At 38.2% G+C, this 22,784-nt stretch overlaps 1 protein-coding gene across 1 annotated transcript in view; it reads left to right on the top strand.

The window, feature by feature from the left end:
- LOC121376062 (cytochrome P450 3A8-like) overlaps positions 1 to 22,535 on the top strand; it is a 28,072-nt gene extending 5,537 nt beyond the window's left edge. Inside the window, exons 2-14 of the mRNA XM_041503841.1 lie at positions 5,796 to 5,892; positions 6,760 to 6,812; positions 8,845 to 8,941; positions 9,517 to 9,639; positions 10,421 to 10,509; positions 10,990 to 11,141; positions 11,293 to 11,417; positions 11,571 to 11,721; positions 12,201 to 12,358; positions 12,842 to 12,930; positions 13,637 to 13,774; positions 14,318 to 14,480; positions 17,247 to 22,535. Coding sequence (XP_041359775.1) covers positions 5,796 to 5,892; positions 6,760 to 6,812; positions 8,845 to 8,941; positions 9,517 to 9,639; positions 10,421 to 10,509; positions 10,990 to 11,141; positions 11,293 to 11,417; positions 11,571 to 11,721; positions 12,201 to 12,358; positions 12,842 to 12,930; positions 13,637 to 13,774; positions 14,318 to 14,480; positions 17,247 to 17,324 — 1,513 coding nt within the window. The 3' untranslated portion in view covers positions 17,325 to 22,535. The remainder of the gene's footprint in view (positions 1 to 5,795; positions 5,893 to 6,759; positions 6,813 to 8,844; positions 8,942 to 9,516; positions 9,640 to 10,420; positions 10,510 to 10,989; positions 11,142 to 11,292; positions 11,418 to 11,570; positions 11,722 to 12,200; positions 12,359 to 12,841; positions 12,931 to 13,636; positions 13,775 to 14,317; positions 14,481 to 17,246) is intronic.
- The last annotated feature ends 249 nt before the right edge of the window (positions 22,536 to 22,784 follow it).

The raw sequence follows: 22,784 nt of genomic DNA, 5'->3' as shown, positions 1-22,784 counted from the left end.
GAATGTTACACCCCTGCACCACGGTGAGGTTACAGCACGCGCAGGGGCCTTGTTAGAATTACCAAATGTTTGATATACAAAAACCCGATGATTAATTAATTAATCAGTGTGCTCTAGTGGTGTCGTTAAACAAAACAAACTAACTATTTTTTCTTCCTGAATTATATTTTTAGGGTTCTTGACTGTGAGTCAGATTTTCATCATCATAATGAAAAAAACACCCCACACAATCTATTCATTGTTTGCATGCAATGTTCGTATTAAATGTAAAAAAAAATTAACAAAGTAATGAATTTTTCATTTGTAAGTCCATTCTTCGCTAAGCGTTTGAAACTGTAAACTATAGCTAACATAAATTGTTGTCCGCCATTACAGGACTTTTAAAGTGCACCCCCTGGCTTGATAGACAACAATAACGTAACTACATGACACATGCGAAATATGATAACACTAGAACCTATTCCGACAGGTGAGGTCGAACCTCACGTCTGAGACCCTCACCTTGCCTCTATCTACAAGGGCAGTACACTTACAGCGAGACCGGGCCGGTTCACGATTTCTGGCGGTAGCGGGTGCTGGACTGTCATTGATTTGATGCCGAATTCATTGCATGCAGGATCGGGATTTAGCTCAGTCGGTTGAGTGCTCGCTTGAGGTGTTTGCGTCGCAGGATCGAACCACCTCGATGGACCCATTCAACTAATTGTTTTTTTTCTCTCGTTCCAACCAGTGCATCACAAAGACCGTGGTACGTGTTTTCCTATCTGTGGGAAAGTGCATATAAAAGATCCCTGCTGCATTAGGAAAATGTAGCGGGTTTCCTCTGATGACTGTCAGAATTGCCAAATGTTTGACATCCAATAGCCGATGATTAATAAATCAATGTGCTCTAGATGTATCGTTTAACAAAACAAACTTCTTCTTCATTGCATGCAATAGGGATGCTAATTAGAACACGTATAACGTTTGGGCGGGAGGTTGGGAGGGGTGGTGTTGGGGTGGTGTGATGTAGTGTGGTGTGGTATGGTGGGGGTGCACCGCAGAACCTACCATCTGGATCCGCTGCTGTCGAAGTACTACATTGTTGCATCAAATAAAGTGTTGAACATTTTATAAGTGACTCCTTTTTTCGTCTGCACCCGCAGGAACACAGCGTTGTGGTAGATCTGTGGTTTTGTAATCTAGCAAACAGATAGGAAATCAACACATCTACCTCAGGACATTAGCGACGCCTCGCGGTCATTGTTAATAATATCTATTGAAATCGAATAAGGAAATATGAGCATAAGCGGAGGCCTGAGATAAAGACGTGTATAAAAAACGGCTTTAAATCGGCGGAGCGTCGACAGATGACACAAAAAGGATTGCGCACACGGGGGGGAATTATCTAACGAGCATGCAAAATAACATATCTCTCAACCGTAAAGGTTCCAATTCTTATCGTAATATGAAACGAATTTTTAAAGAAAAAAAAACAGAAGAAGAAAGGTCAGTAGCCCGGCCTACTTTTACTTGAGCTGGGTCAAAATTTTCACCAGACTATTTCTGCCTGGTCATCGTGTTGCCGAGTGCGACTAGTCAGGTATGTCTATACCAAATAAAATCCCATAGGCGACCATGTTAACGTTTGTGTTTAAAAACACTATATGCAATATATCAACCAAACTATGACCCATAAATATCAGTACTACAACCCCTACCTCAAAGTATTAACTGCAGAAAATAGTACCTTTCATGGCTCATTTTCGCACAAAATTTGAGTACTTTTTTTTACAGGTACCCCACACATGTTCCAAGCACAAGGCTACTTGACATGGTGGTACTACATCAAATAAAATTGCATACATTTTTAGCCCAGATGAAACTATTTTTTTTTACAACCAACACACTCACATTTATAACCAATCACAGGACTTGTGGTGTTAACTTCTCTATCAAAAGTTCGGTGCACCTCGAACTTCGACCCAGCCGGAAATTAATTGGTATAGTGCTACCGTCAGTGCCGCGATGCTCTCATTTCGCTATCCCGTCGTGATTGAATATTTTAATCGTGTGACCCCAACAAGTCTTCAACAACAGCTATGACGTCATCGGTGGAAGTAAACTGTCTTCTCATAGATCCGTTTTCAGTTTATGAAATAGATAAAGTGTCTATGAGTGCAAGGTCGGGCGGATAAGGAGGGTGGGGAAGCAACTTGAAGCCACATTCAGTTGCTGCTGAAACAGAAACTTGAGATGTGCTAGCTGGCGCATTGTCAGGCATCTATGAGAACACAACGTCTCTCTGTAGGTTTCCGCGGTATTTGCTTTTAATAACTGGTCACAATCTTTTCATCTCATCGGCATTGTAAGTCGCGATGGTCGTGGTGTCTTTCTGAAGGTATTAGCTCATCATTATTCCTAAAGTCTTCCACTTAACTGAAGTCATAACCTTTCCCACAGAAGAAACCCTTTCCTTTCGGATTTCTTTGGAGAAGATGAGTCAGAGCGCTTATATTGCATCGCATCTTTTTTTTTCGTTTTTAGATAATACAAATTATGAAGCAAAATTCAGCTTGCGTAACAATTTTACTGAAGGCTCAGATAGATTGGATGAGGCGCGTGCGTGCGGTCCGATAAAAATAATAATTCGACATACATTAATTTCAATAAGAGCGTCTAGACTGGATGCAAGCGATGCGCGCGTCTACAAAACCCATTCGGCCAGCCACAGTGAAATAATCGTATATGCTGTACATGCCCAAAATGCAAGCCGCAAACGTATCGGACCGCACGCACGCGCCGCATCCAGTCTATACGAGCTGTAAAACACTGTCCAGTCAAAAGAGAAGCTGGAATGTCAAGCCTTGTCAAGCCTAATCAACAGTCAACATTCTAAAGACCCACTACGCTGAAGTTTTATTCATTACGAATTTGACCTAGATTTCAGGATCGGATCCAAGATTTTGTAAAAGGGTTAACAAAATGTGTTCGGGACATGTTCGTTAGAAAAATTTGAAATAAAGATGCTCAGAAACGCATTTTTGGGGCAGTTCTGTTGTATATTATTGATGCGGGAACAAAACAAACGTGGATGATTTATTTAGATATTAAATATTTCTTAGATATTAAAATATACTAGAGGGGTTCTTGAGCCTTCCCTGCAAGAAACACAAACACAATTGCAATAAGTGTCCCGGAAAAAAAGACAGACCCAGGAAGCCATGATTTCCGGTTACAACACTAGATAATAAAACACTACATTTAAATACACTTCCAACCAAACACACACTGCATGGATATTCTGACAAAGAAATACACACACACAACAAGCCTGTGGCCCGATACGTGAATCTGTGACACTCACACACAATGCATGCACTGATTCTGTTCACGGTCACGGGTTCGCAACGCTTGTGGTCCTTCTCGGTAAACAATGATCTTCCAAACAGTCGGACTCGACCTGACCGCCACCTTTGTAATATTGAATACATTGATTCGTTTGTGGCGTAACTCAAACAACTGGATATGTCGGTGAAGCTATGATCCAAATGCCAGATAGATAACATAATACTGCTCTGGTGAACTTGGTATCAAGATGACGAAACTCGAATATAGGCTTCACTAATTTAAGCGAGATTTAGCTCAGTCGTTGAGTTGTCGGCTGAGGTGCTTGCGTCGCAAGATCGAAACGTTTTAGGACACACTAACCGACGCACAGATATGCGGATACAAATCTGAACAATAAAACAGCAATCCAATATCAAAATCGTATCTCTGCCCAAGACAGAATCATAAGAACGTTAGGCAAAATCGTTATTGCTTCCATGTTAATTTTTTCCATTTCATTTCAACTTATTTTCGTGCTTATATCCAATTAAGATTCAAGCACCCTGTCCTGGGCACACACACCTCACCTATCTGGGCTGTCTGTCCAGGACAGTGTGTTAGTTGTTAATTGTTAGTGGTTAGTAAGAGAGAAGAGGGTATAGTGGTCTTCCATGATCCACTACTAGGTGCTCGTCTTTAGGAGGACCGCCACTCCCCTAGGAGCTCCGTAACATGTGTTATCACTCCTGCTCCGCTGTAGGACCGCCACTCCCTAGGAGCTCCGTACCTTGTTTTATCCCTCCTGTTCCGCCGTAGGAGGACTGCCACTTCCTAGGAACTCCGTAACATGTGTTATCCCTCTTGCACCGCTGTAGGAGGACCGCCACTCCCCTAGAAACTCCGTAACATGTGTTATCCCTCCTGCTCCGCTGTAGGACCGCCACTCCCTAGGAGCTCCGTACCTTGTTTTATCCCTCCTGCGCCGCTGTAGGAGGACCGCCACTCCCTAAAAACTCCGTAACATGTGTTATCCCTCTTGCACCGCTGTAGGAGGACCGCCACTCCCTAGGAACTCCGTAACATCTATTATCCCTCCTGCACTGCTGTAGGAGGACCGCCACTCCCTAAAAACTCCGTAACATCTATTATCCCTCCTGCACCGCTGTAGGAGGACCGCCACTCCCTAGGAACTCCGTAACATCTATTATCCCTCCTGCACCGCTGTAGGAGGACCGCCACTCCCCTAGAAACTCCGTAACATGTGTTATCCCTCCTGCACTGCTGTAGGAGGACCGCCACTCCCTAAAAACTCCATAACATCTATTATCCCTCCTGCGCCGCTGTAGGAGGACCGCCACTCCCTAAAAACTCCGTAACATCTATTATCCCTCCTGCGCCGCTGTAGGAGGACCGCCACTCCCTAAAAACTCCGTAACATGTGTTATCCCTCTTGCACCGCTGTAGGAGGACCGCCACTCCCTAGGAACTCCGTAACATCTATTATCCCTCCTGCACTGCTGTAGGAGGACCGCCACTCCCTAAAAACTCCGTAACATCTATTATCCCTCCTGCACCGCTGTAGGAGGACCGCCACTCCCTAGGAACTCCGTAACATGTGTTATCCCTTACACCGCTGTAAGAGGACAGCCACTTCAGTCGTTAATAAACTTGATATTCCCATATAAAAATAAAAACTCTTTACTAAATTTTATAGATTTACCAGAAATAAAGTCATGTCTGTTTAACAATACACCGGGAAATTGTATAATCGCTGACATATCTAAAAATGTCTTAAATTACAGGAGTTATTAGTAACCAGTGAAGATAACACACTTTTCATTCTAAATATATTCTCATTATACAGCGCTCAGTCTAAATACACATCATGCCGCGAAACTCTCCAATAATAACAGTGTATGTTTGTTTCTGTTATTATGTTTTTATTACTTTCCATCTACTTAAGCAATTTAATGGAGGTTTTTCAGCATTGGGAAAAATATAAAGATTTTGATACAACATAAATAGGGAAAAGTCGTCAAAGCGATTATCACACCATCTGGTTACCTGTTTTTATTGATATCAACATTTATAAATACTACACGGAAATGTGCCCACTGATTTGTTATCCGTTGTCAACTGAATTTGATACACATTGTATGTACTTCAGAGTTTTCTTTCATAAACGATTATTATACTTGAAAATTACACACTATATCCTGTTACTGCTTCTACTAAAACAGCGGGTAGGTGGGTGTAGGGTTGGTCAATAATTTCTGTTTGAAAATAACAAACATTTTCAATTTTTATGTACAGTTGATAAAATCATTGATCAAGAAGTAACTAAAACAGCAATTCGTATTGAAGAATGTCGTCTGCTCAATGGAGTATGGAGTTGTATGTTTTCAACAGGTTTAGAGGAAGCTGGGACGTTGCATAGTAATAATTAAGGTGTGTACTGTCGTTAACAAACTTTCACAAACTTACAGGTACATGTCATGGACTCACGGAATGTTCCGTGCTCTTGGAATCAAAGGTCCTACCCCACTTCCGGTCCTCGGGAATTCCTTAGTTCAGCTCAGAATGGTAAGAATGTGTATTATGTATAAATAGTATTCAAAATTTATTATGTGGAAAAACTAATTATCTGCTTCAATTAGTTTTTGGTATATACATTTTTTCCCGATTTTTTAATAACTGTAGCTTAATTGAACTAACTACTTTAACCATTACGTGGGTAATTTATATTTATTTTTTACAAAACACTTTATCACACCGTGAATATATTAGTAATTACATACATATCAATCCACATAAAGCAAGAACAGAAAAAAAATATGTCGCTGTATTTGTTCATATGAAGCAGTTGTCAGCAACTCGAAAAGATATATTTGGACAAAGAAATGTGATGGAATCATTTCGATTCCATCCAGAACTTTTATTGCAGTTTTTACGAGATACTGAATTTTATTCTAAATTTTAATTATATCTATCTGTGATATTTGTATTTTTACACAGTCCTTTACACTGTGTTTTTATTTAACTGTTGAATTTTTATATTGATGTTGATCATCACTTTAGTTTTGCATTAACCATAGTTTGACACCCAATAGCCGATGTATTTTTCGTGCTGGGGTGTCGTTAAACATTCATTCATTCATTCATTCATTGTTCATATGTACCGTAGCCGTTATCACATTATAATGTGGATGTTCTGCATACTGTTCTATGCAAGGTCGTACTTAGTATAAAATAACTGGGCCCAGGGAGAGTAAGGGATAGTAAAAAGGGCGCAATAATATAGGATCTTTTACAGCTATACAAACGGGTATTTGTTTTTACTAAAAGAGCACTTTCAGTTAATGTTTTCTTACGAGAACTGCCTCTGCCTCTCTCAACCTGCTAGATTGGTCCTACTATGTTAAAGTATATTTCCTATATTTATATACACAGGGAATACACGGCGCCGATGTTTACCACATGCAACAATACGGCCACGTTTACGGGTGAGTACACGTAGTTAACAACGTCATATATGTGAAAATATTGCGTGCACTGCAAAAGGAAAACACTTTTAAAAGTCATAATTCAGGTACTATTAAATGCATATCAAATAATGTGACTTATAGTTTTACATTATTTTAAACACATTATTTTAACTATTAGTATTAGTTGACATATAACAATGGTACTATTAATCCATTGTTTCCTATGACCGTTAACATTATTTTATATACTGTTAAAAATAAGTAGGGGATATTCCATTTAAAACATCAATAATTATAAAACGAAATGAGATATAAAACTCAAAATAAGTGCACAATGTGCGTTAATGTTAATGTTTGTTACTGGAACACTAAATCATAACCTTGCTGTCACATTCTTTACGACATAGTGTAACTTTTCAACAATGCGACGTCTCCAACGTCAGGAACGTATCAGGGCTGTAGGCATGCTCCAAGTTGGCACTACCCAGCGAATTGTGGCCCGTAGACTTAATGTGTCACAATCAGTCATTAGCCGATTATGGGCCCGATATCGACAAACCAGAAATGTGGATAATCATCCCCTATCAGGACTGCCAAGAGCCACAAATCCGGTTCAGGACTGCTTCATTAGATTTACACGTTGAAGAATCTAGGTCAGTCAGCCAATCAAATTGCAAGAGAACTCCGTGTTGCAACTGGCGTTACAGTCAGACTATTCGTAACAAACTGCATAGAAGTAACCTCCACGCATGTCGACCCTACGTTATCCCACATTTAAATGCGAGACACATTGCTGTCAGACGTCGTATACACATCGTAGACATTGAGTTAACAGACGTTGGGCTCAGGTAATGTTTTCAGACGAGTCCAGATTCAACTAGACTTCCATGATCGACGACATCGTGTCTGGCGATGTCCCAAATGAACGCTACGCCAACGTTCGTCCTCATGACCGATTTGGAGGAAGGTCCGTTATGGTGTGGGGTGGCATCACCATGACTGCCAGAACTTAGCTGCATATTGTTCATGGGAGGGTCACTGGACAGTACTACCGTGATAACATCCTTGCACCGATCGTTGTGCCCTTCACACGTCACGCTGGACGTCATTTTGTTTTTCAGGACGACAACGCCCGTGCTCACCGGAGTCTACTGGTCACTGCGTATCTGCTTAAACAGAATATCACCACACTACCGTGGCCAGCCCTAAGCCAACTTCGCTGAATTAGGCGCCGCTTTCCAGGAGAAATGGGACAGCATTCCCCCAAATGTTATTGGACGTTAAATCAGGAGCATGCCACGTCGGATTCGTGCGTGCTTGACGAATCGCGGGGGCTTTACCCGTTACTAGTGCAAATATTGAAAACATCACCACCCATGTTGCCTATCTGTGTCTCCTCCGGACCTACATCACTATCCTGGTTATAATCTTTAGTACCAATTCCTTGTCATATGAATGCTTGTGTTTTACCATTTATTAATATTGCAATAAAACTTAATACTGTTTTACATCTCTGTTATATTGTGTTATATTTGAATATCTCCTGCTTATTTTGAACATTATACTCACTAGTATATGTCGTATTTTCTTCAGTAAATTCAGTTAACATAAGTGCGTAGCTCGTTATTACAGAGATAATGTTTGAACTGACGTGAATCGTACACTGTATAAAACATTAATACCTCGTTCTGGTTTGAGGGGACGAGACGTAGCCCAGTGGTACAGCGCTCGCTCGATGCGCGGTCGGTGTGGGATCGATCCCCGTCGGTGGGCCCATTGGGCTATTTCTCGTTCCAGCCAGTGCACCACGACTGGTATATCAAAGGCCGTGGTATATACTACCCTGTATGTGGGATGGTGCATATAAAAGATCCCTTGCTGCTAATCAAAAAGAGTAGCCCATGAAGTGGCGACAGCGGGTTTCCTCTCTCAATATCTAAGTGGTCCTTAACTATATGTCTGATGCCATATAACCGTAAATACAATGTGCTGAGTGCGTTATTAAATAAAACATTTCTTTCTTTTTCTCTTTCTTTCGTTCTGGTTTCAGTTCGTTTGAGACGAGGTTCCCTGTCCTCGTGGTGTCTGACGCTGAACTCCTCAAACACATAATGGTCAAAGATTTCAACAACTTTCCAAACAGAAGGGTGAGTTTCTTACTCCACAAATGTATCATGTGACAGTACGTTGTATTTGATCTGATATGCAGGGGCTCGTTTTACGAAGCGATTTTAGCGCTAAGATCACCCAAAGTGCATAAGGTAGCTATGCGTTTAAGGTGAAGTTAGCGTAAAGATCGATTCATGGAAGTGGGTCCCTGCATATCAGATAACATATAATGTACTCTCACATCACATCCGTAGGAACAATATTTGAAGTAGGAGACGCAAAAGCTAATTATGGCATAATCTACTGCAAAAGTTGTATCTTTGGATGACTTCATATGCTATTGACAATTACAATGTTTTTCAGCTAGTAGTAAAGTAAATGTGTGACCCTCAAGTGGAGAGGGTTTGTTATAACATAATCTAATACATCTGTATTACATGACTGTTATTCTTACTTGATCTTTATGAGCAGTCTAATACGATATTTTATCAGTGTATGGTTAACAGCTGTGTTTACCGTAATTACATCAATTTGATGTTTTGTTGTATATGGTTTTAGAAACTGGTCTAATGATATCGTTTTTACCTGTGTGGATGAATGTCTCTGTTGGCAGGACATGGCGGAGGAGCTGGTCGGTTTCCCCATCAGCAAGTCTCTCATTTTCACCAAGGACGACCACTGGCGGTTCATCCGCAACTTCATCACGCCGGCCTTCAGCGGAGCCAAACTCAAACGAGTGAGTACCTATTGTATAATACATTTCACTAACAATATATAAGTATCTATTGCTATAAATAAAACTTCATCACGCCGGCCGTCAGCGAAGCCAAACTCAAACGAGTCAGCACCTATTGTATAATACATTTCACAAACAATATAGAAGTATTTATTAGTGTAATATTAGTGAAACTTAACCACGCCGACTTCATTGGAGCCAAACTCAAACGAGTTAGTACCTACAATATTTAGAACACATTTCAATGGCAATATATACGCTCGTAAGTATCTTCTAGGAAAACTATGTATAATAGTGTATGACAACGAGTTTCATTATAAGTAACACGTTACATGTATGTTATGTTATACCAAACATGATATATGGCTTGATATCGTAAATGTTAAATACACACATAATTTATTTTTCGTACATGGAATTATATATGTGACTGGTGATAGATTTAACGAACAGATTTTATGGAACGTTATATATAATGCGTGTGTGTCCATTTGTCAATAACTGTGCATGTGTCTGTGCACCTATGTCCGTGTTTGTGTGCGTGTCGGTGACGTGTATCCGTGTCTGTGACGTGTATTCGTGCCTGACATTATTTTTCCATTACCACAGTTTGACACCCAATAGCCGAAGTGTTTTTCGTGCTAGGGTGTCGTTAAACATTCATTCATTCATTTGTATCCGTGCCTGTGACGTGTATCCGTGTCTGTGACGTATATATGTGTCTGTGAGTGTCTCAGTACGTGTCCGTGTGTATGTAATATTGTCCTGTTTTTGTTTACAGATGGTGAGCGTACTGAACGGTGCGAATGACGTCTTACTCAGTCAGCTGACGGCCAAGACCAAAGTCAGTGCGGAGATTGATATAAAAAAGTAGGATTTTAACTCATTACCGTAAAACACTCTGTATAGACTAGTCCGAGTACTCTCCCATTCGAGTGTTAGATGGACATTTTGACAGTTATTATCACTCTCTGTCGTCATATACAACTCTATAATGAAAACGTGGGATTTATGCCTACCACCAAGTAGGTAAAGATTCCCGCTTTAATACAACGTTAATCTTATGTTAGACGTTAAATACCATTACATTTCTTAAACTGTCAATTTCAAATGTTTCACATATTAACCAGTACTGCACACACTAAATAAAGAAACCCGACAACATCACTTTTCAACAATGTTTCGGTTAAATATGTAGCTGTTAATCACCAAGCTTTCTGCCAAACATAACATTTATAGGAACATTCTTGATCACTTGTCCGGAAACTCTTCTTTTTATCACCTGGTAAACAGTCATCAATTTTAGTGTCAATGTTTATTTAACATTAACACTTGTATTTATTGTTCCAGGTACTTTGAACATTTCATAATGGACTTCATCTCACAGGCGGCCTTTGGTATGGAGACCCAGTCCCAACTTGTCCCCAATGACCCGTTCGCTGAGCATGCGCGTCAGGTACTCAACTGTATGACACTGGGGTCACCATTTATCATCATTGCCAGTGAGTAATACTTCATAAGAAATATTTTTGTATTTTATGCAGTAACCATACATCAATCTTTCTGTTCGATATTACAAAAATATATCATATTCAATCTTTCTGAAATATCCTCTACATGTTTAAATATAATTATACCAACCTTGTTTTACAGCATTCTTCCCATTTCTGGTTCCATTAATGTCTCGTCTGGGATTTCACCTGTTTGCTGAAAAGAAAACTAAATTTTTTGTGGACGTTACCAAGGAGATTATTGCCCAGCGGAAGAACGACAAACATGTAAGCAAAAAGTATTGTACATAGAAAGAACATTAAACACGAGATTACAAGGGTGTGGTTGGATACATGAGAGTTTTTAGCACTTGATACTGATAATTTGACGAAAATTGCGTTACGTATATTGTGATATATATTGTGTATATTGTCACGCAGGCTCGCGAACGCACCGACTTCATACAAGTGGCCATCAACGCCGAGGAAGAACATCGACACCAGCGTAACGGCATTGCAGACGGCAGCAGCGGCGGCGGCAAGTATAAACTTAGTGATGGTGGCGGGAAACAACAAAATGGACACACTAAAGGTAGCCATGCTATTTTAAACTCTGCATGAGTATATGACGCATGCTTTATGTTTTTAATCATTCGTTCATGCGCTGTGTTAATAACGTACATATCTATGCATTAACTGGAAATAAAACAGTGAATTGCTTCTAGAATACTAATAATGAAAAGCTTAAAGTAAACAAGTCAAATATAGCGTTACTCATAATCATAGTTCTCTAAAACACAGAAGGAAAATAGAACAATATTGGATAACTAAGGTGCACAGAACCTTTATTTCTTCTGTGTGTGTGTGTTTGTGTGTGTGTGTGAGAGAGAGAGAGAGAGAGAGAGAGAGAGAGAGAGAGAGAGAGAGAGAGAGAGAGAGAGAGAGAGAGAGAGAGAGAGAGAGAAAAAATTGGGATGAGAGGACATACACGTGAAACAATTCGAATCTGCATGTATGTATTTGAGTTAGTTGTTATTTACTTAGTATTTTTAACCATCACTGATTTTGCAGGTTTGACTGACGACGAGATCAACGCCCAGGCTCTGCTGTTCTTCCTGGCTGGGTACGACACGAGCTCCACCACCCTCTCGCTGGTCGTCTACAACCTGGCCACTCACCCGGATGTGCAGGACAAGCTCCTGGCCGAGATCGACGAACTACTTCCGGAAGTGCGTATTAATACAAGCTGACTGTATGCGTTTGTGAATTAAAAATAAATAAATTGACATACATTCCGTTTAAACCGCGTTTATCAGTGATGTATTAGAATATAATGGTATGGACTTAATTGTTCAACAGTTGCTTGTTTTGTTAAGCGTAATGATCTTTTAAAAAACGAAATCATAATTCTTTTGTTGATATTGTAGAGTTATTTTAATGCATACAGCTTCAATCATTGTATCTGAACGACAGAGGCCTTACCGTAATCAAAAATCATATCTCTAATAATGCAGACTGAGACTGTTTTGACAAAGTCGTGACTGCTATCTTGATACACTGTGATGTTGTTACTGTAGGTTACAAAAGATACTGAATACTGTAAGCTTCTATTAATGCATCTTTCATCAAAAATAAAGATATAACCTGCAAATGATATATGTGTTTACTTTTGTTAACAAAATATTATATACAAAAACATTTGATTATTTAAGGATCAACCTAACTACGACAATATCAGCAAACTGGAATATCTCGATATGTGCGTGAGTGAGACGCTGAGAATATATCCACCTGGATTAAGGTAAGACATTGACCAACCATATTCCTATATTAACTTATAACTCATCTTTTCTTGTTTTATCAGTTGTCGACTATAAATCTAATTGTGGTGAATAATATATTAAGTATGGTTACACGCGTCATCAAAAGTGCGAGTTCCAAGTTTCTTCCATAATTGGATAAGTATTAATACAAACATATGGGATGGCATTTTACTGGGAGAGGATGATATAGCTTGCCCTGAAAAGTTTGATTGTTTGATTTCCACAAGTAACATATATAGTATAAATAACACAACACGTAGAGAAACCAATACCCTATGTCTGCTTATGAAATTATTCGCTACAAGTGTAGTTAAAACAAACTCATTCACCACAAACGGAAACAACAACGGTGTCGACGATGACGACGACGACGACGACGATGATGATGATACTATTAATATTAAAATCCTCAAAGAATGTAAAGTATTAAACCAAAAGTATAAATATTAAGGCTTAGCCCTGAAGAATGCTAAGTTTTCTAGTTATAGGTATCTCGTGGTAAGATTGGCCGTGGTAAGATTGACCGCGCCTATGTGTATTTACATTGAAACAAGCTGATGACTAGCATATTAGGCTTATACAGGAAATTCGGGAAACTCTGGGGGTTTACCCAAGCCATGCGTGCTTCAACCTTCAGCGAATGAAAGCACGTGTGAGATGGTTTGTCTGATTGTTGTGTTTCAGAGCAGACAGGACTGCGCTGCAAGACACGGAAATCAACGGCGTGAAGATCCCTAAGGGTCTCACTGTGGCTATCCCCATCTACGCCATACACCACGACCCGGAGCGATGGGAAAACCCGGAGGAGTTCGACCCTGAGAGGTAACCACGTCTTGTTTGTGAAAACAAATAACTCGCACCATAAGACATTATGAAATGGTACTGCAAGACGTCACTCGTGATAGTTCAAGTATATTCTGTTTTCTTAAACGATATTTATTTAAGACACTAGTCTATATTAATGCCTCATCATAGCTCATTATATGACTTATAAGTCAAGACACTGGCTCAATTCTAATTCAACTATATCAGGGTTTTTTTACCTAGATAATCTGTCCGTGGCCTATTATGTTGCCGCCCCCCCTCCCCCTCCCCCTCTCTCTCTCTCTCTCTCTCTCTCTCTCTCTCTCAGAAGGACCCCCATGGTTCAAAAGCTGTTAGATAATGCTTCATATAAATATATAGTGTTGAACTCTTCATGTCGGAAGTCTAGGAATTCTCACAGATGATTCATGTTTGTCAATGAAATGCACAGATTTAAAGAATTTTTTATTTTTTTCATTTATGAAAGTTGTGACTGTTTTTATCATTTAATATTTTTAGAAATAACATATACAAAACGTCATTATAATTGATGTATTTCAGATTTAGCCCCGAGAACAAGAGCAAACACGGACCTTTCGATTACCTCCCTTTTGGCAACGGCCCTAGATCGTGTATCGGGATGAGGCTGGCGGTGTTAGCGATAAAAGTGACGTTAGTTCGAGTCTTCCAGAAATACAGGTTCACCGCCTCACAGAACACGCAGGTACCCTTGGAAGTGCCCCCCCCCCCTCCCCCCAATAAAAACAGAGAAATTCCCCTTCTGTCCAGCTGGAGAAGACGCTATTGGGTAACGACAATAACGACAATAGTAACATATTTGGCTAAAACTCCTACCTGCAGCGTATCGCTCCACATATACATCACAGATAAAAAATACTACCGCCCCTCACCCTTAAAGTAAATTGGAAAAAATGGGCGTTAAGCTGCTCATTTCAGAGATAGCGGGTGGCGTCTATAACTAACCTAATCCGCAGAAAATATGAGTACGTTTTTTTTACAGGTACCCCATACAGGTTTCAAGCACAATGGTACTAGATGAAATAATAAAAAAATTTGCTCAGATGAAACCAATTTTTTTTTACAACAAACACTCACATTTATCACTTGTGTTATTAACTGCTCTATCAAAAGTTGGAGTGCACTTCGAACTTTGACCCAGCCGGAAGTTATTTGGTTTAGTACTTCCTATAGAATTATAGCAGCCCTGAGTTCAGTGAATGCGAGCGACACACACTAAAGTTTGGGAACTATTTGACTAGTTCCTGAAAAACGTATTCGGGTTAACGTGAGACCTTTAAAGCGTTTTCTGCAGTCCAGTATGCCCTGATTCCCCCCACCCCACTATTTATTTTGTTATATATATAGTCCTAGTCTATAATCATAGCCCCCCCCCCCCCCCCCACACACACACCTAACCACGTCATTATGTTGTGTTGCACCTTTCTGACAGTGATTATTCATGAGTGCATGCCATCACAACTTTCAGATTTACCATAGCCCTAATAATCTCAGTCATATGATATCATTTTAAATACGAAAGTGAATAAATAGCAGCTAGTCTAATTGTTCTATAAGTTCAGAACATATATCCTAAAAAGCCAGGCATAGTAAGGGGAGATAACTGTAATATTAGCCTCTATCATAGTTAGTTGGTGGTTAACGCCGCCTCTAGTCGTTTGTCTAAAAACAAAAAGTTTGTTTTATTTATCGACACTACTGGAGAACATTGATTAATTAATCATTGGCTATTGGATGTCACATGTTTGGTAATTCTGACACGTAGTCATCAGAGCTATATTTTTCTTAATACAGCAAGAGATCTTCCCACAGACAGAAAAACACATACCATAGCCTTTGTCCAGTTGTGATGCACTGGTTGGAACGAGAAAAAACCCCAGTCAGTTGAATGGATCCACTGAGGTGGTTCGATCCTGTGACACAAACACCTCAAGCGAGCACTCAACCAACTGAGCTAAATCCCGCCATCCCCCATTGTTTCAAAAGTGCATAGGCATATAGTTATAATCTAAATATAACACTAAAATTCACATAAAAACATACTTTTAATTTTTAAACCCAAATCAGATCTGATATCATTTTATACAACAGATTGCAGTGCAAATGAAAAAAGTATAATTATCATCAAATTCATTATTGCATAGGCTAAATCTCATCATCAATCACTGCTGCTGTTAGAACAGCCATTGTATGGCATAATAACAAATAGGCTAAATCTCATCATCAATCACTGCTGCTGATAGAACAGCCATTGTAAGGCATAATAACAAATAGGCTAAATCTCATCATCAATCACTGCTGCTGATAGAACAGCCATTGTAAGGCATAATAACAAATAGGCTAAATCTCATCATCAATCACTGCTGCTGATAGAACAGCCATTGTATGGCATAATAACAAATAGGCTAAATCTCATCATCAATCACTGCTGCTGTTAGAACAGCCATTGTAAGGCATAATAACAAATAGGCTAAATCTCATCATCAATCACTGCTGCTGTTAGAACAGCCATTGTATGGCATAATAACAAATAGGCTAAATCTCATCATCAATCACTGCTGCTGTTAGAACAGCCATTGTATGGCATAATAACAAATAGGCTGAATCTCATCATCAACCACTGCTGCTTGTAGAACAGCCATTGTATGGCATAATAACAAATAGGCTGAATCTCATGATCAATCACTGCTGCTGTTAGAACGCCATTGTAAGGCATAATAACAAATAGGCTGAATGTCATCATCAATCACTGCTGCTGATAGAACAGCCATTGTAAGGCATAATAACAAATAGGCTAAATCTCATCATCAATCACTGCTGCTGATAGAACAGCCATTGTATGGCATAATAACAAATAGGCTAAATCTCATGATCAATCACTGCTGCTGTCAGAACAGCCATTGTAAGACATAATAACAAATAGGCTAAATCTCATCATCAATCACTGCTGCTGATAGAACAGCCATTGTAAGGCATAATAACAAATCAGGTGTAAGTGCTTTCCTTATCATCTCTGTTCCAACATTTTGACTTACCTATGCAAGGGTCGAAATTGTCTTAAATAGGATATTCGGTCCGGCAAGCTATAAATTCTTCCGACCCGAATCAAAGCATGCCGGACCAAACATGACTGACTCCAACTAATACGGGATGACAAGGGAAAAAAAAATTCCCCCGGCCCGTGGTGATGTTGACCGTTATAAACTGGCCAGATGTGCAGTATTTCGACCTCTGCTCTGTATTAAAATGCGATTGAATCTATATGGGTTTTTTGGTAAATTAAATTAATTTGTTTTCAACCTTTTTTAAAATTTGTTTTTTGTTTGTAATTTTTTATGAAAGTTCGTACAGTTTTGAAACTTGATAAAAATTATAAATTATTAATTTTTTTTAAATATTATTAAGAATATTTATACTAAGAATGATTGAAACAATCTCATTGTTTTTGCAGATACCACTGAAATTTTCTTTCGCTGGATTGCTTCGTCCTGATAAAGGGGTGTGGCTACACGCGGAGGAACGCACGTGACCGGCGTTCTAGCCAATCACAAGGTCACAACTACTCTCGATAGAAATGTTACCTCATTAGAAGATTAGACAAACTCGCACGTGTCTGCTGTGGAACAATTTAACTAGGACAGAACATCAAACGTGAATTTACAGCTCACCAACATGATGCGATCTCGGAACAAACCAAACACAGTGTTCACAATTTTGTTGGTCATGAAATCAGTGTTAATAATATTATATCACTTAATATCTGCTAATGCTTATATAACACTGGTCGTGATTTTGGTGATCATGAAAACAACACGGACACAAACTAATTTAATATACACTGTTTTGCATGACTTTTCATATACGTTTATAATACAATGTTGTTGACTGTGTTTTTGACACAAAAAATTAGATATTCGTCATGTATCGGTCTACATCCGAGATTTAATATTATATACACACCTGTTATAACCGTGTTCAGTGGTTAACTAGATATCATATATACAGTCACACTATTGAGTATATTTTTAATATTTACGTAGAGAAGAGATTATCTACTTTCTTTTATTGTTTTCGTGAAGAACCATTCTTAAATTTATGTTGCCTTTTATGTTTAACTTTGACCACATACAATCGCCATATTGACCCTCAACATGGGACGCGTCTGGCGTGTTTTAATATATTATGTATCAAAAATGGCGTTGAAACATCTTATGTTGCAGAAGGATTTGAATATGTCGGTCCATAGATAACTCTATTAAACACAAGTTTGATAAAACTATGTTAAACACTAGTTTGATAAAACACTGTTACACATAAGCTTGATAAACAACTGTTAAACACAAGCTTGATAAAATACTGTTAAACACAAGTTTGATAAAACACTGTTAAACATAAGCTTGATAAAACACAAGTTTTATAAACTATTTTTAAAGATAAGTTTGTTTAAAATACCGTTGTGTTTGTTGTTTACATTAGTTAAAGATATTAAATGTTTTTTGTTGTTGTTTTTTTGTAGTTTTTTTGGGGGTATTGTAGCTTTAATTATATATTGTTATCAGAATCAACCCCACAGACAGACATAATTGTTAAACGCTTCACAAGGCGTTATATTTAGTAACATTATGTCATTGCGAATAGTAATGTTCATCTGTCAAATTTTATTTATCCCATAACCGGCCACTGTAAGATATTCACGTTAATATTGTATTTAAGAAAATTAATAAAAATCACAGTTGTTTATTATTATTATTATGATGATGATTATTATTATTATTATTATTATATTTCACAGCCTCCTTCTCTTTCTCTTCTTTTAATTAGAAGTAATTTTTCCTAGCTCGCAAGTCCACTTATTTGTATAACTTCATTTTATGTCCACTCCACATCCCAGTCCTTGTCTCTCCAGTCACAACATGTGCATGTCCCCTGTGATTATCAATGCCACACACACCTGCCAGTTCCCATCAACGTATACGGTGTTTCGTCTGACCACTTCACTTAGTATATAGTAGTATCTTCGTCTTATAGTCTTCGCGAATGTCAGTACCAAAAGTTGGATCAGTACGTTTACCTTGATTGTTGTTTTTTAAGAGTCATGTGTAACTATGATAAATTAATATTAATTTAAACCCAGGCGCGCATGCAGGAATTTTTGTAGGGGGGGGGGGGGGGGGTCCAGGCTGTGTCGAACGATGTTTATAGGGGGTCCAGTCATGGAAAATAAATTGAGTAAAAGAAAATTTGTTTCAGCAGGTATGAGTTTCGACCTCCCGAAACCCTCCCACCCCTGCATACGCTCATAATTGCTGTCCGTTTCTTAAAGCATCGTGACTGCACTTATTAACTGTAACTATTGTGTTGTAGGAAGAAACAGTATGGCAGACAAAATCACTATGGAATGGAAAAACTCACTCGAATTATTTCTGCTATACAGACAAATTCCATATTTATATCGAGTTTATTACAACAGCTAATTGAAACTGTTAAGCACACCTATAACTGGCAATCACCAAGGTCAAACCTAGCGTGGGTTAAGTTGGCAGTTCAAGGGTAGGTGTTACCAGCAAAATATTGTTAGTTTTAAAATGCTCTTTTTGTCTATATTATTGTGACCTTCTTCTTTTTGACTGCCCCATCTCCAACCACTAGTTATTTTAGGCTAGATTACATTAATTACAGAAAGTGGGGTGGGGGAGGGTGGAGTGGAGGGACCTCAAGTGACGATATTTTATTTTAACGATTATGGTTCTCGAAAAATGAATCCGTCAAACGTTATTCTCATCACCTTGATCGTAAAGAATACTAATTCATTAGTTTGCTGAGTATCCAAAAGATAATATATATATAACGACGTATGGCTGCTATTGTTTCCATATATAAAAACAAAATTAATGTTACTTGGTCCCATAAGCGCACGAGACAGGAGGCGGAAGGATGGTCGTGGGGGGAGGGCGGTAGCAACTGCCCCCTAATGCTGGAGAAAATGATCAAATTCGGGCAAAAATGATAGAGATATTCGGGGAAAATGTGCCAACCTGAAAGCCTTTTTACCATGCATTTCCACCATTCTACCCGCAAAATTAGTTGTAATACATTTGAAAATACGTAGTGATTCGTTTGCAACCCTATATATATATATATATATATCTATATATATAGCTGTTTGGCAATAATGCTAACTTACAAAAAGATTCGGGCATTTTAGTTTAATTCGGGCAAAAACGAGCTGCCCTCTATAAGAATGAGAGCCAGTATGCATATGTCGGGCCAAAGTTTTTTGCTAAACGTTTGCGAGTGCGAATAATTTTAACATGCTCATATACCACTAGAGTTTCGAGCATGTCCGTCCCGGAGTCTGTCTCTGGATAGCCAGTGACTTGCTCCGGGACAGATAAACGTTTGCAAACTATTTGACTGGTTCCCGATGTGGTCATTCAGTTTAATGTGTAGCGTAAAAAAACAGTCTTAACTAGTGTTAGCAACAAACGGTTGTCTGAACTTATCCCAGGTTTATAGTATTAATGGGAGACAACTCTGTTTCTCATATGCTTTAAAGGGGATAATCTATCTCGCTAAACTTAGACGTGTGTTTGTGTGTTTGTTTGTTTTGACAGGGTATTGCCATAAAAGCATAGCTGCTATAATTAATTATTTTTAATATAAAAGAATAATTAATTGATACTTTTTGAGAACAAAAAAGGTTCCTCAAAATTAATTTCAATACATAGATACATTTATCATTCAAAGTAAATATTTAGTGAATAAGATATTTATTTGATTTGATTTAATGGTACACAATACATTGAACCCCATCCCCCCAACCCCCCCCCAAAAAAAAAACCCCACCGAAACAACCCCAACCCCAAACCCACTCCAAAAAACCCACCTCAGTTTTACATTTTTATTAAATATTCTATCTACATCATCGATTGAAATGAACATATTTTGAAATCGACCCATTTATAGAATTATTTTCTACTAATAATGTGAACGAATTATGTACATATTTATACAAAATCTACAGATATATAATTTAAAAGCTCAAAGTTAATAAAGAATTGGAATTGGAACTGGACAATATTTTAACACGTTGATAAACAATACTCACAGGTTAGCTCAACATTCAATCGTAATCATCAGACGTCTTATATATAAATATCAGCGATCTATTTTTGTCCACAGTTCGTTCAACAAACTATACGTCATAAACTTAAAACAAATACGCCAATAAAATTATAGAAAGTGTCTTCTGGTTGATCTGTTTTTTTTCTTCAGGTAATGGCTTACAGTTTATCTTGCTTTGAAAATACCATGCAACTACGAACATAAATGGATAGCTACAATGGCGAATCCAGAAAATCTATTTGGGGGGAGGGGGGAGGAGTAAGGCCACACACGTACTCAAAAGGATTACTCGGATTCTCAAACGTTAAAAATTAAAATATAAAATAAAAATATAACTTTCGCAAACTTTACGCGTGTGTGTGTGTGGGGGGGGGGGGGGGGGGGGAAGAGAGGGCCCCCGGGGGCCCTAATTAGATCCGCCATTGAACTAATACAACTGTATTCTGCATTTGATGACAGTAGGTGAGTTTTTTGCAAGCGGCCTCATTTTGCAGTTATTCTGTACCGATAGATAAAAACTGCATTGATCTAAACTGTTCTTCATGAACAGGTGGTCTTTACCGATAGATACAATTCAGTTCAATTCTTTTATTTCTTTATGCTACAAGCTTGTCAGCATAATATATATTCACACACACAATATGTACATATATGTATATATATGTATATATATGTACACACAAGAGAATTCGATTATCAAATAGATAATCCAGAACAAAAAAAATATATATATGTATAATACAATAACACAATAATTGTAATGCATGCCTATGGGATTCAGTAATCACATTGGTATTTAAGTATTCGGTATAGTCTTTTGTATTTTAGTGGATATCGTCTGCATTATGAGTAGAACATTTTCTAATGCCAAGCAATTGCTTACAAAAATCAGTATGAACCTGTTATATATTGGCACCTCTATGTATGCCCCACACTTCAGAGAAATAGGCTAAGATACTGTTAACTTACATGTCAAATAGGCGAAGTGTTGTTTTATAGTTCAATTAGTAATCCGCTAACTCACGTAACGTCGCAAACTTAACCTCTCTACCTTGTTCCGATAGCTTCTTTTGTGCAACAGTGAATGCGTTATTGTAATTAAAAGTTAACGTTTTTGTTTTGTTTAACGACACTACTACAGCAAATTGATTTATTAATCATTGGTTATTGGATGTCGATATTGTAATTAAATGTAATTACTAAATATATAAAATTATCAACAATATTTAAATATTCTCCATCATACAACCATTGTTCATCATCTTTAAAAACTGCATTAATTTAAGTTGTCCGTTATAGACAGGTTCTTGATAAGCAAGGTGTCTTTTATAGCAAGTTTGACTGTATACACATAAACGTGACTCGTGCAGCTAATGTAATATGCTCCGTGCAGTACTTTCGTTTTGATGTAATATGCTCTGTACAGTACTTTCGTTTTGATGTAATATGCTCTGTACAGTACTTTCATTTTCAATCTGTTCAGTGTTTAATGTATACATATGAACGTGACTCGTGCAGCCAATGTAATATGCTCTGTACAGTACTTTCGTTTTCAATCTGTTCAGTGTTTGATGTAAGCTAAAATGAAATACACTTGTTATAGTTGTGTGAAAAAGAGTTTGTATTTTTATTTGTTAAACATATTGACGTGAATACCACACATCAAGAACCATGGCGACAGAAACTCGGTCAGATGCAGTTCTCATGTATTTTAAAAAATTCATTTAATTAAAAAAAACCCAAAAAACCCCACCATCACCCACCCCCGAAACAAAACAACAACAACAACAAACAAAACAAACCCCGCCTTATACATTTAACACAGAGACAAAGATTGTTATATTTCGAATATTACAAACATGGA

This window comes from Gigantopelta aegis, chromosome 6 (assembly GCF_016097555.1).
Source record: "Gigantopelta aegis isolate Gae_Host chromosome 6, Gae_host_genome, whole genome shotgun sequence".
NCBI lineage: Eukaryota > Metazoa > Mollusca > Gastropoda > Neomphalida > Peltospiridae > Gigantopelta > Gigantopelta aegis.
Note: the sequence above shows the minus strand (reverse complement) of the source record. Positions and strands in the feature narration are given on the sequence as shown.